General features: G+C 41.4%; 1 protein-coding gene across 5 annotated transcripts in view; it reads right to left on the bottom strand.

Annotated features, from left to right (window-relative positions):
• Nucleotides 1–1,580: 1,580 nt before the first annotated feature.
• Nucleotides 1,581–19,560, bottom strand: part of mob2a (MOB kinase activator 2a) — a 58,849-nt gene continuing 40,869 nt past the window's right edge. For 4 of the 5 annotated variants that reach the window (XM_041996834.1, XM_041996833.1, XM_041996832.1 and 1 more), the window contains exons 2-5: nucleotides 8,374–8,534; nucleotides 6,988–7,081; nucleotides 3,825–3,949; nucleotides 1,581–2,763 (exon numbers count right to left, since the gene is read on the bottom strand). In XM_041996834.1, coding sequence (XP_041852768.1) covers nucleotides 2,450–2,763; nucleotides 3,825–3,949; nucleotides 6,988–7,081; nucleotides 8,374–8,534 — 694 coding nt within the window. In that variant the 3' untranslated portion in view covers nucleotides 1,581–2,449. Of the gene's footprint in view, nucleotides 2,764–3,824; nucleotides 3,950–6,987; nucleotides 7,082–8,373; nucleotides 8,535–14,821; nucleotides 15,035–19,560 lie in introns of those variants that run through there. The other variant, XM_041996829.1, reaches the window with a different exon arrangement.

The following is a 19,560-nucleotide window of genomic DNA, read 5'->3' as shown; positions in this document are numbered from 1 at the left end:
AAGACAAAGTCCTTAAATCTATTTTAAGCTTTTATGGCAGGGATCTCAACCTCCAGTCCTACAGGGCCGCTGTCCAGCAGCTTTTACATAATTCTCCACTTAAACACCTGATACATGGTAGTTGTGCAGAGCTGGACAACAAGCTGTTAGGCTTTTGTAAGGTGTGTTGGAGCAGGAAAACACTTAAAACCTGCAGGACCATTGCACTGTGTTAGGCTTTTGTAAGGTGTGTTGGAGCAGGGAAACACTTAAAACCTGCAGGACCGTGGCACTGGGTTATTAATTTGATTCCCTCTGTTTTAAAACCTTAATAACCGGCTACTGGTGAGACAAATTATTAAAATATTTATTGAAACTAAACAATGAGAGACATACCTGGTGAAGCTTATAAGTTGGACACTTCTTATAAGACAAAAGGCAGGAAACAGTTTAATTTAAAAGCAGCGGGTTGTATATGGCTTATCAAAGCATTTTTTTTAAATAAAAATCATAAAAATAAATTAGAGGGTGGAGTAAAAAAGTGCAACATTTCCATTTAAAAGTAGCGAAATGGAAAAATAAAAGCATAAAATGAAAAATTTACAGTAAATTTCAAGTACAATTTTATTACTTTCCACCACTGACTACGTCTTATTTAAAAAAAAATGCAGTCATGTATGATGACCACTTTCATTGCAAAGAATTGCATTTTTATTCTGATGCTTCAGTATTTCACAAAGAAAATCCAAACCAGGGATTTTAACTCCTGTCCTCCAGGGCTGCGGTCCTGCAGGTTTAAGGCGTTTGTCTGCTCTAACGCACTTAAATAACATAGATCGGTTTTCAGAGGATGGGAACTCCTTTTTATGTGTAAATGGATTTGATTTGCCCTTAAAGAAGAAGTTTTTCTAGTGATAGCGCACACATAAGACCACCACACATCAGGCAATAAGACACAGAGACAGGGAGGCATTTCTTTCTTTTATTAGATTATAATCCGCAGAGCTTAAAATATTAAATTGCTTTTAACTTAGTTAATAATTAAAATACATAAAAACGAGCCAGAACTGAAGAACCCTGCAAAAAAAAAAAAAAAAAAAAAAATTAAAATAAATAAAAAAGGAGAATTATAAATCCAATCCTCCTCCATACAGAGGTTATATCTGACAGAACCCGCTTGTGATTCTTTGTACAGTAAAGTCCAAGCAGACTGTGCATTTTCTATATGTGACAATGTCATTGTTACGATTTCCAAAGAAATTTTCCTCTGATAATCTTTTTTTGAAAAAGAAGAAACAGGAAACAAAGCTAATTTTAAGGGAGAAGTAAAAAACAAAACCTAAATTTTTTAGTTTTGCACTGGGAGTACTGGTGACTGTTATACAGCAGAGCAGCTTCACAACATTATTCCCACCATTCCTATCCGTCTCCGTCTCTCCGGGCCTGCAGACATGACCTCATGTCTTTGTCCTTCCTTGCTGCTGGAGTGGGTGTCGGTGGCTTAAGCGGCTGCTGCTGTGCTCAACACAAGCACACAGCTGTGATTCACCTTAAATGGGCACCAGTCAGTCTCAAGCATACGTTCTCTGATCAGGTTAAACATCAAGCATACAATCTAGACATTTTCTTCTCTGTCTCCCTCTTTCTGTGGCATCCTCTACACGTTTGCTGCTCTCTACAGGCAGGCTGTGGGACACGTATGTTGGCTTTCAGCGTGTGATTATGCGAGTACGATGTGGTTAAACACGATCGAGGACTGGGAGGTCTGATGAACAAGGGACAGAGGATGAAAACGAGAGTAACTCCTCTCTGGCAGCAGTGACCTAATCTCTCAAGTCCTGAGTAGGAAGCGCTTTAATTATCCCCCACATAAACAACCCAAACAGTGATTGGCTAGTGTCGCCCCGTCAGGCGGTAACGTGGCTCCCTACCGACCGGCGTAGCGGCCATGCGCCTGCAGGCGAACGGACGCCTTTTCTCCACACATTACAACACTGTACAATAGTCAGTCGAAGCAAAGCAGAGCCCCCCTCCTGTACTGTATGTTAGGTAGAGTATAGAGAGAGGCGGACAGACACACTGCACCACCCTCCAACAACGAAAAATAAAACTGAATAAAATTTCCAACAGAAAAAAAAAAGGAAAATAAAAACCAAAAAATAAAATATACACATACTTTTGTTCCTAGTTTAAATTGCAGAGAAGACGGGAGGGATTTGTCCCTGGGAGGAACGCTCACGCCAATTCCTGCTGGTGTGACAAACCCCTCCCTGCCACCCCAAACCCCCATAAAACCCTAACCCCCCTTTTCCTTCCGGCTGGTTGGTTGGTGTTGTAGCGAAATATAAGGGTAGTGGAAGGTCTCTTAAGTCCTGCTTGCACCGAGGAAGGGGGCCAGGCTGTTTTTCCTTCTCTCCATCTTATCGGTTATCACCCTCGGGGCTGCTCTCGCCGCTGCCCCCCTCCCTGCTCATCTCTCCGTTACGTGGTTTTGTGAGGAAGGAGAGGGTTGTGATGCTGGGGTGGAGGGGGCGGCGGCGGGCAGCGGGGCGGGGGTGCAGAGGATTTCAGACAGGTCGTCCATGATACAGGTCTCCTTGGGGTCGACCAGGTTGAATTCCCTTACGAAAACGATGAAATGTGCGTACAGAGTGTTCAAGTGGCCCTGCAGGTCCAGAGCCACCGTCTCTTTAAAGTGCGCCCAGTAGAGGTGAGCCAGCACGTGGAACAGGTACCGGCAGATCTTCTTTACCAAGGACTCAAACGAGTTGGGAAACTCTTTGCCTGAAGGAGGAAAAGGGACACACAAGCAGACGGGAGAAACTGGTTTATGAACAGGAATCACCAGGAGGGAGTAAAGGTTAAAAGGTTAAATCTGCCATTGTGCTAAAGTTTTTGTAGTGAACACACCCTGAGAAAAAGACCAAACCAAACCTGTCTCAGTGTCAGGCCAAAAATATGTCTAAAAGTAAACATGCTCATGGTTTTTTTTCTTGTTATACCCTCAACCAAACTGCTCCAAACTGGTCCAACCCAATCAATTATATCTATATAGCACATTTAAAACACATGGCTGCCAATGTGCTGAACTTATAAAGTATAATTTCACACACAGCCAGAAAATGTGTACTCCAAAAAGACTAACAGACCTGAGAAACAAAATACACAAATATTTCTGAAATATACCAATGAAATGTAAAAACTACAAAATACACTAAAAGAGTAAAATCCACTAAAACCAGTTAAACAATTAAAACACATTCAAATAAACAGATTAGGACAGGCTACAATAAGGCAATTAGAAAGGCAGAATACACTAAAAGAAATTAAAACTAAAAGCAATTAAGACATTAAAAGGAATTAAGACACACTAGAAGGAATCACACTTTAAAATATTTACACTAAGAGCAATTAAAAAGCTAAAATACATTAAAAGACAAACAGAAACCAGACAATTCTCCTGCTGTGCTAAAAGCTGACGAGTAAAAATGTGTTTTAAGATGTGATTTAAAAGCTTTTAGAGTGGGGGCCAGTTTGATCTGGGAGAAGAGCTCATTCCACAGTTTGGTACCAGTTCTGAAAAAGCTGGATCATCTCTGGTTTTAAGTCTGGATTTAGGAACGACTAGAAGGAGCTGATCAGCTGACCTCAGTGCCCTGGATGAGGTGAGTAGTTCAAGCAGGTCTGATATGTAAGTTGGTGTCGGACCGTTTAACGATTAAAAAAACAAACATGGTGATAAAATCTTTGACTTATTTCTTCCTCATATTTCTCATCCAACCTCCATCCCAACATTCCTAGACTGCAGCAGCAGGGGGCAGCACAACATCAGTCAGGAAACTCACCGTATTTCGTGGGAAAGATTTCCTCATCTGTGACCAGTTTCTGACAGAGACTCATTACAAAGTCGACGTACTGGGGAGCAGTGCACTTCGTCTTCTTCCCCCTCTCGTCATACCAGTAGTATATTCTGGAAAGAGACACAAAGAGGTCGTGTCATGTCCCTGTTATGTCATATGCATCTTTGAACTAGTTTAAACCAATCAGCTTAACAGGTTATGATAACAAAACTAAAACTCTTTAATTCGTCATTTAAATAAATGTTTGTGGCAGCTCAGGCAAATCAAGACTATTTCCTGGAGTAAAAGATTATTTTGCTGGATGGAAAATGAGGCATCAGTAACCCAACTGGAACTCCTGCTACGTTTCCTTATTTGGGAAAAACCCTAAATTAATTTCTGAATAAAAACACGTAACTTAATGTCAGAACTCAGCTTGGGTTTTTCCTGTTCCTAAGTCTTAATTTCCTTATTGGACCGAGTTCACGGCTATGGACGGGACACTGATCCCTGTTCTCCTGTTGTTGGTCAGCTGACCCAGATTACTGAGCTAGAAAGTAGACGGGTTGGAACGTGGCTAACAAAAAGGTAAAGGAGGAGGCTGGCAACACCGAGCTAGTCACGTTAGGAGGTCAGTCAGCTGACACCTTACAGAGACATGAATGAGCAGCCTCGTGAGCCATCCATGAGTCAGACAGTAAACGGGACGAACAACCACAAAAGATGATCTCAGTGAGTGGGAGCGTGTTGGTTAAAAGGCTGATAAAAATGGCAGAAAATGCAGGTGCAGGTGAAGCTGGGAGGTAGCGGGGCAGACATTACAAATCCAGAGGAATGTAAAGAGTCCACATATCTGACCCTGCAGGAGGAGACCTACTGACCACAACACTTACTCACACAGTGGTAGACTAAGCCGCCCACATGCAGACCTGATGCAGATGTGGACATAAAGAGTATAATGACACAACTGTCCAGGTAGTAAATTACAGTTAAAGATAATTTTTGTTTCCTTGCTTTAAAAGTCACTGCTGTCTGCATTTGTACCATGTGCAGAATCCAGAACTGAACTAGCAATAAGGAAGCAACACTAATGAACACATCTGTCCACCCACCCATACAGAATGGGTTTAAATAGCGACTAAATGGTTCTGTTCCCTCAAAGCTCATGGAAACATTTTCTTCTAAAAATAGTGCTGAGCTCTGCCCGTGGGCAGGGGCACCGACGCTGCTGCAACAGTGGCTCAGTCAGTTTCACCACAGAGAGGGCCGCGGGTTGCCAGGTCTTGCTTGGGCAGGAAAGGGTGGGGTGCTTCACAGCGGGCCGTGGAGGAAGGTAGAGTCATAAATGGAGAGCCTTGTGTTGCAATATGGACAATTAAACCAAGAGAAGAGCTGAGTGACCGACTATTTTCAGCATTAGTCCAACTCTGTTTTTCCTTCTGATTAAGTCATTATCTCCGTTTTCATGACTAAATAGTTCGTACAAACAAAAACATGCAAATCTGCGCTGCTGCCTGTTCTGTTAACGCATCGCAGGCGAGGTTTGTTTTCACCATTTCTCTCACAGTGTGGGTTTGTTCCTGCAGCTCAGGTGACAAGAGGTGGAGAAATTCACTGTGGACTAAGAGTTAACTCATCAAGCGTCTTTCTCAGCAAATCTGTCACATCATTTGTCAGTGGGTCTGTTTGTCATTGTCAGAGTTTTTGTTCAACATGAGCACAAGTGTTAAGGGCTGTTTGAATTGTATTGTTAAGTGTGGCTAATCAGGTTTTCCCACCCTTCAATATACACAGAAGGAATGATGACTTATAAATAAAAGCAGCACCACACCCCGACTGGGCAAACAAGTTAAATACTTACAGTTAGCAACGTCCACTGTGTTAACATGCCATTAATATGTGCAGCTAAACAGACGACAGCAAAGGAATGCTTGCTCTGCTGCAAACGGGAGAAAATGAAAGCAAAGATTTCCCTCTAAAAACGTGGCAGTGTCTTTTCTCCTTTTTTTATTTTAAACTTTAAATGTTAGTTAATTTAAGAGTGATTCAGTTTCCAGCTGATTATAATTGTAAGAACTGCAGCCCAAAGTTCATTAGGTATGATCAAAGCATCAAGGAAGTTAATGTAATCTGAGTACAGTGATATCAGCAGACTTCAGACGGCAGCAAAAACATAAAACCCACAGTCTAGACGGCCGGAGATTTTGGAGAAGTTAGCACAAAAGGCCCACATTTACAAGAATAATGTGCTGAGTTGGGAAATAATATTAATAAAAAAAATGTGATATACGTGGAGAAGCAGAGTTGTTCTGATTATTCTGGTGATGAAGAGGAAAGTGAGTTAAACATGGCCACGGTACATTATGGGTGCATTCAGACTGGGATAGTCCAGGGACTCGGTTCAGTCGGGGGTGCAACATTCTTCCGGACCGAGTCGGTGTTCGCGCTGCACGACTCCAACAAATAGGACTTTTTAAATAACGTGTTTCACTCTCCGCCACTGAGGGAGAAGATGAGACAACGAGGAAGAAAACTGGTTTTAATGCAACAACTTTTGTTTCCATCCCAGTAAAACGTGGAGCTGCATCAGATGCTGGCGCTCTGATCACGTTTATATCAGAACTTTTATCGAGTTCCTCCACGTTCGACTGCAAGCCTTTTTTCCTGTCCAGATCCGCCTGCTGTCCTCCATACAACTTGTGCTTTGGTTGTGTTTACCCACAATGCCGTGCAATATGGTTGTGTTTACCCACAATGCCGTGCAATAAACCAAAAATGTAGTTCAATTCACGATTTAGTTTACTTGAAGTGGAGAGAGATCTGCATATATAGGCAGACCGAGTCCGCTTCTTTGATCCGAATTCGAGTTTGTTTGCATATTCACAATCCCCCAAACGGAGCAGACTTTCCTAACAAACCAAGTGGGATTTGAATCAAACAGGCTGGTGTGAACGTGCCCTTAAGTTATAAATACTACCTTTTTTCAGATGGATTTCAGGGGTTGTTACAAGACCAAAATGTCTTCATCCGGGTCGCATGTCGACCCTCGCTGACCTCTAATAGCATCCCTTAATGAATTAACCAATGGGACACTAGATTTCCGATGAATAAACCAAAGAGGCTCTACAGGTGACCTATAAATAAACCAAAAGTGTGGGAGATAACTTACGTGTTGCAGGCTGTCATGGCCTGACAGGTGTCCCCAGTGCAGAACTCTGAGATGGTGCTGTACTGCAGGTTAATAAGATTGAAGAACGTTGTTGCTGCAAACAAGACGAGACAGAATTCACTACACCATGTACGTCATGTGTCACTGGCTACACAGGAATAACTCAGTTAACTATCTTTGAATGACTAAACCATTGCCAGAGCATGAAGGCAGCATATCTGCCACCATTTTGATTTTCCAAGCTGTTCAACAGTAGCAGAGCTGGAGGTGGCTGCAGCTTTTACAAGGTACCTGAAAAACTGCTTCACCATCCTTTGTATGTCAAAACAACAAAACAAAGCAAACATGGAGGTTATTTAGAGTGTTGGAAGAGTCCAAAATATTTGCCCTACATTTTAGATGCACAAAGACTTTTTTCTGTTAGGTGAAGACTCCTTTGATTAAATAGTTTACTTAAAGCTTACAACTACAATGGAAACAACCTAAAGAAATGTTTCCCCTAGAAAGCTTATTGCACATTATCACCTTCTGACTGAAAAATAAGTGGGACATCTAGTGGAGCATCAGCAGTGAAAAAAGCTATTTGACATTAGACAATATAGTTTAATTCATTATGAAATGTACTGGGAAAGAAAAGACTTCCCAACCAGCAGCGTCTATGGTGAACCTGGAACAGTAATAAAACAGACGTGTCAAAAGCTAATTAGTTATGCTTAACAAGGCATCCATCAAAAAAATGGACATGAAGTGATTAAGTTTGGGGGGAAAGAGAAGAAAACATAACTGAGCCTGTCAGCAGAAACCCAACCAACAGTGGATAAACATTAAAACACAACATTCAATTTCATGCTGACATATCAATTAATTCTCCATGTTTATTTTTAGTTTCAGTCTAGCATAAAAAGGAAATAAAAACACTCATTTCTCTATTTTCCTCTGTGAGCATTTAACCAAATCAAAGTCAAGGAAAGAGATAAAATGAAAGGCCTCAGTGATCGAGCAACTAAACCAGACACATGAAGCTCATAATGGCTACTGTAAATTTTAGAAGTTAAAGCTGAAAGAGTGTGCACGGAAGAGGCCGTGTGTGGTGTTACTGGTAATAATCCCAATTCTGAGCCAGGCCTGGATCACGTTAAGGGCTCTGCCAGAACATCCTGCTGTCTCCAGATGACAAATAAAAATCTGGACAAATTATCTAAATGTTTAAGTAAATCAAAGCTTTAATGAATAATCACATCCCATCTTCACAATGACAGGGGTGAGTTGCTTTAAAGGGCTCAATAACAGTTTTGGTTTCTATTTTCTGTACAAGATAAAATCCTGAGTTGTTTATTAACCCCTCTGGGCTGCTCCATATAAAGTTTGGCTCTATAATCAACTCACTGTTGCTGGCTAGCCATTCATTGAGGTCTATCTCTCTGGGCAGAACCACCAGTTCCTTCAGGTCAAAATCTACCACACGGATTTTCGTGAACTCTGGCTCCAAGTACTGCTTCTTCTCCTCAGCCGGTGGCTTCTTTCCATTTGGCTTCGTCTTCGACTTCCTGCAACACAGAAGAAAAGAGGGCAGGTTACAGCGCTGCAAAGGTGCTGATGAGCAAACAGAAGAAAAAAACAAAAACATAAACGTGAAATGTAAAACTTCTTTAAAAACTTGATTTTGCTAAGAGTCATCGGTGATGCAAGCCCTTGCTTAACAGTTACAAAAGGAATTTTCCAAGCAGCTCTACATCATGCTGGAGGAAAGATGCCATCCAACCAGAATTTCCAGTAGTGCTGGTCAAATGAACGTAAAGGAGGAATCCGCACATGTTCGTTCTGTAGTAAAATTCCACTGATTAACATGGAAATGGAAACGAGTCATTGTCTTTTACACAGTTAAGACAAACAGTAACCTGAGCTCAGACCCATGAATTCATTAAGGACTGAATCTGTAACCACATCCAGAGGTTGGTTAAAAACAATCTGACTTTTAGAGCAGATAACGGACCACACAGAGACTCCTTACTCATTGTGTGCGACCTGTAACGCTGACCTCGGACCTTACATTAAGGTATAAAGCTTCCGCACAGACACTCGTCTCCAGCGTGTTGTACTTCCACTGCTAGTTTTAGCACAGGGATGTCATATCACACCCTTCCTTCACTTCCAGGGCTGTAACCTCTCCTCCCCCAGCTCTGTCAGCGCAGTCTGGGGTCAAAGGTTGAAAAGCTTGACACAAAAAAACAGACTAATGCAAGTGACTGCCACACAATCTTCCCCCTTTTAAACTTTGAAAGCTGATTAGTACTCTGATTAATGACTCTACTCCTGCTTCCAAATCAACTTTATTAGCTCTGTCACCTTTGTTTTGTTTAAGGTAATTTGATTTTGCTCCCTTGGTTTTTTATACTTTTGTTGACCCTCATTTCCAGGCTTACTTCACTCAACCACTATCTTAAGTTCTCATCCTCCTCTCTTTACACCCTCTGTCTAAACACACCAGTCCAGCTATGTGTTCTTGGCTCTCACTTTACTTCTTTCCTTCCGATTTTCTCTCCCAGGTCTACTGTCATTCCAGAGAAAGAGTTCCTATGGGTGGGGGACAGAAATGGAGGGACTTAAACTGACACATGTCCAGCTGATATCCATGGGAACTAATAAACACTTTACAAACATGACCGGACTGAGAAGCATGAGGCTTCTTGGCCAGAGCTCGGTGTTCAAAAAGCACTGTGCAGTTTAATTTGCTTCTCCAGCAAGTGTTGCCATGTTTTCCACCTCGGTAAACAACATGTCAACATATGGATGCAGAGGCTGCAGCCTCGTCTTTTGTAAATGTTTCAGGTCTCCCTCCCCGTTAAGTGTAAGGAGTTGTCCAACTTATCTCCTGGCTCGTTTGGGATTCTTGTGAAAACATTGCGGACCGTCAGACTCACGCTTGCATAATCACATTCACAAACACGTACACAACATTTGTAAGCTTCTCATTCGCTGGGTAATGATTCATCAAGCTGTTCTGCTCCTCCAATCACGCAGAACCTGAGCTTGTTGTGGCCTCATTTAAAATCCAAGGACACTGCAGGTAACACAGCTGGCTAATTATTAATGACTGGCCACTTTCTCTTTCACCTCTTTTCCTCTGTTTTAGTTATTTATTTAAAGAATAACTTGTCTTCAGCCTCTCAGGACTGCTTCATTCTTTTCTTCTTTGTAGCTCTAAGCTCACCTGTCCAAACATCCCAATGTTCGGATTTGGATTCCCCTCTTTTTCACCATCTCCGTCGTTCACCTTCATCTTTCTGTCCATAACAACAACTCTGCCCCCAAACTAACCATTACCTTCTTCAAGTGCTTGTTTTATAATGCCTTTCATTTCTTCTTATCTCTGTCTGCTTCCTCTTCCCAAAACAAACAAAAGAATTCCTGCTCATGCGGGCACAGACGGATTCATGTGGTCTCTGTGGTTTTTCGCTGTAAGCTACATGTTCCGTCATGTGATAGAGCTTTACCCAAGAAAAGAGCTTCATCTACAGATACCGACAGTTCTCACATTATCAAAGTCTTTGCTAAGCTGCCTGACCCCTGTGAAAGGATCCTTTTTAAAAACATGTTTCACTGAGCTATTTCCTGCCCCCCCCCTCTTCTGTAATTTCATCATTTTCCGCACAAAACACCCCCACATTTAGCGAACATTAGCATGGTAGCGGGGAGGTGAAAATCTGGAGTTATTAATTTATTTTAGAATAAAGAAAACTTCCCCTGTGCCAGCAGGCCTCCCCACATACATAGTCTGTCTTCCATGACACACACACACACACGCACACACACACACAGGTTTGTCTGTTCTTAGTAACGTTCCTGAAGTAAAGCCTTTGCCATAAAAGGCAGCAGATGCCTCTTTCACCTCACTAGATCAGGGCAGGCCAGAAGGCAGGAGTGAAGGGAAATTGAGGCCAGGGCCAGGCACATGTCTCCAGACTGGGGGGCAGCCTGCCTGGCACCAGTAGAAACATGTCTATGAAAACCTAAAAATAAAAAAGTAGATCTGCCATGAGAACAGTAAATGTGTAAAACTGATGTCTTATTGTGGAGGTAGAAGGTGAGAAGCAGGAGGAGTGAGCTGCTGGTGTTGATGTGTAATAAACAATGAAGAGGGTTGTGTAGTTGGGTGATGGGAGGTCAGCGTGGAAGCTGTGGACTGACTGACTCGACAGCTGTTCATCTCTGTCTGTTTGCCACTCTTACCCTTTCACTTTTACCAGCAACACCACCTCCCCCACCATCAAGCCATCTTCCCTCACTACCTTTCCTTTCGTACACCAATGTACACACAGTGTCACACACATACACACCTGTGCCTTACACACACTCTGGCTGTAGCCCCCTTTTCATGACTGGCCCAGCTGGCCCCAACAGCTGCGTCACGAGCCTCATCCCAACCTCGAGAAAATCTAGAAGAAGCAGGTTTTGTCTGGTCTGAAGGCCTGTGTTTGTCCAAGCACGTGTACGAGCGCCCCGACTGTTCAAACATACATCTGCTTTCCCTCAGACTGGTGCAAATATTAGCTGCTGTATGTTAGCTGACTTTGTGCCCAGTGAGCACCGACTACACTCTGGCAGGTACACCACAATCCAGTCTCATTATCAGAACCTGGTTCCAATTAATCCTGGAGTCACACGGGACCACATTAGAGTTGCACAGTAGAATTAGCCAAAGTGCTTTCTGAAAATACCACCGTTTGCTTCTAAACAGCCCTCCCTTCACTCCCCGCATGCTTTAATCCTCAAATTAAAACCCAACACTGACATTCGTGAATTAAAACTCAATATTTTCTTTTAACTGGCAGTTTAACAATCTCATATAATGACTTTCCCCTCAAGCCCAGTTGTGCCTGCCAACCCCAGATATTGCACAACTGTTGCTTGAATTGAACCTCTGGATTGCAGGGGAGGATATTGTTGGCATATGGATGCAGTCAATGTGATCGGGTGACTAGCAGAAGCAACACTGGCAACAAACAACTATTAGCATCTCTCAGAAAGCTGCCGGGTGGAGGGACTGGAAGGATTTGCTTCCATTACTGTTAAATAATGGTGGGCAAAGACATATCTAAAATATAATGTACTAGCAAGACAAATACACTATAGGCTGAGGCAGAACACGATGCTGTGCTCTAAGAAAAGAGGGATAAGATCTCATTTTTGTTATTTCTCTTGAATATGAACAAGCACCAATGTGTAAAGATATTGTCTTCTCTTCACCACCTAAACAGCCCAAGGTTTATGATATTGGCATAAGATATAAGGATCCTCACAATCAATAGTCTGTCCAGGAGAAATGACACCTCTGGACTTATGTAGCATTTAAACAAAACACTTCAAATATCGAATAATTTGAACATCTAACCGTGTTTTCTTTCTTGTCAAAAGGAAGTCAGGGGTGAGAATAAAATAAAGATTTTGGAGAATGAATTCAACAGTTTGGTGAAAAGATCAGTGTTAGGAGGATAAGTCGTCTCTAAGCCTGCTATCTATTTCAGGATTCAAGCCCAATGGCTCTTTTCTCCAAAAACAAACCACAAACAGAGGAAATGCAGGCGGTCTGAGCACCCCGAAGCTAAACCACAGCAGCCATTACAGAGCTAAAAAGAGACACAGCTAAGGACATAATAAACATCCAGCCTTGTGTTGCTTAACTCTACAAAGAACAACTCTGGTCAAGTTGTTCCTGCAGTTTCTGTGCAATTTCAACAAGTATTGACACATAAATGCCTCTAATTCTGGAGTAAACAGATGAGGAAAGAAAAACATGTCATATTAGTCAACACTTAATCACTTGCATCATTAACGTAGGAGAAGCAGTGTAAATGAGAATCAGGCCTAAAACAATGGAAATGCACACAGATGGGTAGTTCAACCATAACTGGCTTTATCCAGCACAGTACTTATATGCTAAATCCCATTCACTGGATAGAAGGGCCTTCGGTGTGTATAAGTACCCCCTGTCTGCACCATAATAGAACCTCATCAACATCACAACAACACATGGGTAAAAGGAGGCGATCTGAGAAAAGCTTAGAACTGCTGATTAAGCCCTTTGTAAATACTTTAAGAATGTTTGTGCTGATATTGATTTGACACGATAACAAGCGAGTGGTGAAGATAAGGCTGAGAAGTCGAGCAAGATTTCTCTATAATCAATAAAATCTGAATGGTGATTTAATCAAAACATTAAACAAAAAGGGTACACGAGAGAAACAACGGCGGATTTGTTTCCCCAAGCAGCCTGTTCTGAAGGTGCAACAATGATTATGTAAGGGTACATGCTCACCCTGAAGGGATCCTACCGTTTTAAGTGATCTCTGATATCTTTGGTTCATTCCTGCCTCTAAGCCAAGGGCATTTAACCATTCACTGGAGGAGAAAAAGAGTTAAAAGTGGAGTCGTAAACAGTTTCTGCAGCCCTTCCCTTATAAAACCCCAAACCATGTTAACTTAAATGAAGTACTGTTGCTCAGTTTTTTCCTTAAGGCAACAAATTTGTAAAAACCCCCTTTTGAACCTCCCAGGCATGATGAATTTCCTCATCTAGATCCTTAAGAATGCGAGTCGACTTCCCGATGAAATAGGTGCAACAAGACTTGTCTCTACCCGCCACGGGTTTACTAACAGACATAACGCACAGCAACACTTTCTGCTCGGCTCGTTACATCCTAACACACACTGCTGAGAAATCTTAAGATGGTGGATTTCCTCTTCACTATTCTCATCCAATTACTCATGAAACACAAAAGTTTTTTTTAGAAAAGTGCCCTTTAGGCTCCTGCCTGACCACACACCTGTCCCCAGACTTAAAAAAAAAAAAAAAAGCTTTATCACAGCCTTAACAGGACGGTCTGTCCCCTGGAGGAATATACTCAAAATGATAATTACAGCGTGGATTTACAAATGTAAACCAGGTTAACTAAAAACTGGCTTAAAAACTGCTGTGAAATAATGTGATTTTTTTTACTTGAACTGCACTGAATCTCCACAGGGATTAAAATTGTGACTGGGGTAGGTGTTTGGCTCACTCTGCATGACACACAAACACGGTTAACCCGCCTATTTGGGTCACACATTCTTTAAGTATTAAGCCCATTCCATCACATTATGACCTTTTGATGGAAGTGGAAATAATGTATTTACACATCAACTTTTACACATAAAATATAGGTCAGGATGTTTGCAGTGTGAGAACAGAACAGCTCTGATAGAGAATAATAATAAAACATGTGAATAGGACAAGGTGGGTGCATGCACACCTTAACTTTCCCACCAATAAGGTTTAAAAACGAAGCTTACATTTGATGGAAATCTGTGAGACTTTGACAAGTAATTTCTCTCTATTTAAAGCAAAAAGCAAAGACGTGTTACTGACAATAATTTCCTTTGAGTGGTCTACAGTTAACATGTTGCAGATGATGTAAATTATTAATTAGACTACATGAGGAGACGGTGTCATATTACTCCTCTTGTAAAGGAAAAAGGACGAGGATCCCAGGCTGCATGTCCCCCCATCATCACCGGCTGGTAATTTGCTGTGACCCCGGAATCAGAGGGTCTCAAACCCTGTGTAATTACAGCTGAGTCTTTCATGTGGAGCTACTGGAGCGACGGATAGGTTGAAATGTAAATGAGGTCTGGGCCATGAAACAACGTGGTTTCTTCGCTTTTCTAATTGTAATAGCCGTGAAAGTCACTGAACGTCTGAAGCAATAATAACATATTACAGTATAATAACATTTCGTTTACAATCCCGTTTTTTAAATGCAGAATTAGAGATGTTCAAATAAGCACAAACTTTTACCTTAGTACTTTACCCACTGCCTGAAGCACCATTTTGCAACTTAGTCCGTTTTTAGAGTTTTTCTGAGAGTGCATTTCCGTCTTTTCCCCAGAGAAGGAGGAATAATCTCCGACCATAGCTTAAAACATGAAGAAAAAAATGCTGGGGCTTGTTCAAGCAGTTTACCAGACAAACACCACGGTTTGAGCTAATGAGACTTGTGACTTCAATGCATGAGCAAGAAAAACTTTGAGCAGACTTTGGAGAAAGCCCGCCTTCTCTGTCCCTGTCGTCCAATCAGAGCGGTAAGACGGAGTGAGTAGGCGGGCCGAGGTGACGTCGAGGTCTGGCCATGTGGACGTGGTACGTCCTTTTCCCTGAAGTGCAGTTAAACTGTAGCAACAGCTGTTCAACCAGTAACTGTCGACTACGACGAAATAAAAAGGTGTAGCTGCGTTTTATATGCCCGCTGTAGTTTAAACAGCTTTATACAAGCATGACCTTTGCAACGAAGACAATACTAAAAAATAATAAACTAATCATCATTATAAGTTGTAAACCTGTGTGTCAATTAAGCTGTAACCTTGTGGGTTGATTTAATAGAGGAAAAGCTTATACTGATAAGATCAGTATTAATTTGTTTTTCATCCTTTAATTTCTCCCTTTTATTATTATTATTATTATTATGATCATATTTACACCACAAACTGGGCAAACATGCAAACAGCTCTAAAACTTAGCTGGGTTTAAGCAAGTCTCCAAATTCAGATCTACTAATAACCAGTCAGTTTTTGCAACTGTGTCTCTTTTTTCAGAGTGAGAAGTGGTTCCAGCAGATGTGCATGCTGGGACTGCAGGGCAACATTCCTTTTTTTGATTCTGAGCTCCACCTGGAGTCCAGTTATGACCACGGTCAGACGTGTTCAGACATGGCTCTCATAGGTGAGAGACAGTGAAAGAATCAAAGGCTGTTTAAAGAGCCCAAGGCGAATGTGTAAGAATATCTCTGTGTTTCTTTGGAAGCTCTGTGGGGCAAGGCTTTGTCTGAGGGAATTGTTTTGGGGCGATCATTTGAGACTCATCATTTTGAGGACATGATTTGAAGCACAAGTTAGATAAATTCTAATTAAACTGTCAACAACGATGAGCCAACAACCAATAAGTAGACAATGAACAAGAAGATATGAACACTGACAACAGGAAGACGTTCCACTCATGGGAAGATTACAACTAGTGTTGCCAAACGATCTTTCCTTCCCTGTTCTTCCCTCAAATTATTGCCTCACAACAGACATCCTCTCTTATTGTCTCCTCTGTTGCCCTGTTCACATATCTCTCCTCCCTTTCTCGGTTTAGGTTTTGTCGCCTCTCTCTGTAATTGTCTCCTCTTGTCTACAATAAGTCAGTTTTTCCTGTCAGCTCAGGGGAAACATAAAATAAAATTAAAAAAAATATTGGTGCTGCACATGTGACAAGGACTGGTTCAGCAGATGACAAAACAGACGCACAGAAATACACTAATCTACACAATCTGTGGAGCTATGTGGTTGCATGAGATAGAAATAAGAGTTTTGAGTGTGAGAACAGAACTTATGCAAATTGTGTGCACAAATAATAGGGTTTATGAAATGGCCATGCCAAAGTAGCATGTTTACTCAGACACATTGCTTCCTCGTAGTTTAAAACCCCTCCCATGTTATCTAAAAAGACCATTTAAAACATTACATGTTAATTATAGTCTGATGAGCATCTCATCCTCCATGATTGCCTTCCAGAATGCTGGACAAGAGGTACACGCCGTACTGTAGTTTAGTGGGTGGAGATGGGTGATCCAGAGGCCCACCGAGTGGCTCCTGATGTGGTACCAGCAGTGAGAAGTATGAGTGAAGGGAGAGAGGCCAGAACAGGGCACTGACTCTTTCTGTGCTGCTAATTATAGCAGCAGTCTGCTTTGCCAGACTCATAAAGAATACAGAGAAGTGAGCAGAGAAAGGGAAGGGAGGAGGGACATGCCGTTTGCGTGCATGGGAATGTAGAAAGCAGCGTTATCAAAGCAGCGACTGTGTAAGCAGACCGAGCTAGAGGGGGGATGTGAGGACCCATAACCAGATGTGGGGGGGGCTTGTGGTGGGGGCTTGAATTGTTATGTCACAGTTACCAAAAGTAAATTCTGTTTTTTGAGCTAATAAAAATGAACCCACTGAAAACATGTATTACTTTTTTTGTGTGGGTTTTTTGTGTCTACTTTGTACTTGTGTTTATTCACTTGTTTTATCACAATCTTCGTTTGCTGTACGGAGCGTTTAAACTGAGATCTCTCGTCTTAAGTGAGTTCTGTAGAGAAATTTTAAAAAGTCAGTAGAAAATGGATTTTAATTAACATGTTTATATATATATATATATATATATATATATATATATATATATATATATAAAAAACGTAATATATAGACTTTTTTTCCCTTCCTACAGGCTAATCGTTCTGTTTAAGTTGTTAGAAGAAATCAGGAGAAAAGAGTGTTGCTGTAATGGAAATCCCATGCTTAGGGAACTTTCCATTAATTAGCCTGAAACTATTGAAGCCGTGTGGTCACTTAAACTAGAAGACGTCCATTCAAGATCACAAAGGCTTGACTTGGGCCTCCACAATGGTCGCTTCAAAGAATCTAGCACAAAAATGAAAGAGCAGGGCAATTTAAGAAGTGGCTTTTTCTTTTATTAAACAGGCAACATGGAGTCACACCTGCAAAGCTGTTTGTGCTGTTAGATGAGCAGGTGGAGACAGATGATGCCAGCGAGCAGCGCGTTGGACCCTCTTACACAACGTCTGACGTGGATGGAAACCATCACTCACATTCCATCGTCTGTGACGTCATAGAGACCAAAGAGTAACCCTTTGTCTGCGAGCCACCTACCCACCAACTATGCAGACAACATGGCAACCATCATATGCCTTCGGCTCTCGCTAAACCAGATGTTGTGGCAGAGAACAGATTATTGGCACCATGTTTGAACCTGATCATTTATCGTTTGGCTAACGTAACATCGACTGATATAAACAACTAGATGTGAACTACGGACTAAAATGTTATTTTGTTCATTTTTGCCACTTTACTGAGCAGACTGAATTCAGCCATAACATTTACTTTTCTGTATGAGGTCTACCTTCTCTGCATCCGAACCGAGGAGGAGCAGCACGAGGGACAAAGTCGTGACTGTAAAATAATTACATTTATTTTTTGCCAAGTGTTTTCTTGGAAAAATAATACTAAAGGGACTGAAAAGGGTCAAAAAGTCAGCAAATCTTCTCAATGACGGCTTTGCAAGATAATGTACTGATCTGGTATGTGTGTACGAAGAGTCAGGGTGTATTATAGAAATCAAAGCTGGCCGAAGGGGACAAGGCTTAACTAATGTTAGCATTATTATCAGTGTGCACTTATTTTCACCACATGAGACTCTATTCCTGCTTTGTTGCTGTCATTCATGGATTTATGTCTCTGCACATGTAAACTTTAGGGTCATTACTGTCTACTATAGTTATGCCATCCACACACAGACACTTACACAAAACAAAAATATGTCAAACAGACCAAAAAAAAAGCTATGAGGGTACAGCTCAGCTTGCTATTAATGTACTTATACATTCCAAAATAACAAGGAAAAGTGCTGCATTTCAGGGCATGAAAGGGCTAAAACAGAATAAATAAATAAACTACCAAACAGGTCATTTTAGGGAAGTGTGCATCCATAAACAGCACCACTTGCAGCCTGATTTATCAGTACAAAGAAGTCAGACCAATTACATTAACTTGATCAAAAACAATTATAGATCAGCACAATTAAATTCTGACTTTATTAAGTACACAGGCCATGATGAGTTCACATAGTCGTAAAATAAAACAAAGTACTGAATCAAATGAATAAAATAAGAAAGTAAAGCAAAACATTCCACAAGAACCAGGTAATACAAATACCAAAGATCTGGATTTACCAAAAAAGGAAGGGTGGAGACTAAATAAAGGCAGTTCATGGAAACACTGACATTTTATGACGTGTTAAGGCTTTATCTAAGTAGGTTAAAAAATAATAATAATAATAAAGGTACAATGACAAAGGCAAAAACTGATCGTACCCAAAGATTACGCAAGAAAAATTAAGGACATAGTGGAGGAGGAATTCAAAAAATTCAAATCAGAGTGTTGACGTCATACCGCACCACTGTCAGGATGAGATAACACAGTCAAAATGAATGCAAATTTTAAATAGTCAGTGTGATCATAGATAAGCAGCAAAGGAAAGCCGTAGTGATGGACGTAGCCATCCCAAACGATGGAAATGTCAGGAAAAAGGAACAAGAGAAACTGGGGAAATACCAGGGACTCAAGGAAGAGCCGGAGAAAGCCTGGAAGGTGAAGGCAACACCAGTACCAGCGGTCATCGGAGCATTGGGGCCCGTGTCCCCCACACTGGAGAAGTGGCTCCAACAGATACCTGGAGAACAACATCTCCATCCAGAAGAGAGCAGTCCTAGAAACAGCTAAAATACTGAACAGGACCCTCAAGCTCCCAGATCTCTGGTAGAGGACCCGAGCTTCAGAGATGAACAGCCACCCAGCCCACCCAGGGGAGATGGGAGGGTGGGTGAGGGAAGAGCTTTATATTTTATATATATATATATATATATATATATATATATATATATATATATATATATATATATATGCACACACACACAGACAGAGAGAGAAAGGTGACCT

Source organism: Melanotaenia boesemani, chromosome 10, assembly GCF_017639745.1.
Source record: "Melanotaenia boesemani isolate fMelBoe1 chromosome 10, fMelBoe1.pri, whole genome shotgun sequence".
Taxonomy (NCBI): domain Eukaryota; kingdom Metazoa; phylum Chordata; class Actinopteri; order Atheriniformes; family Melanotaeniidae; genus Melanotaenia; species Melanotaenia boesemani.
Note: the sequence above shows the minus strand (reverse complement) of the source record. Positions and strands in the feature narration are given on the sequence as shown.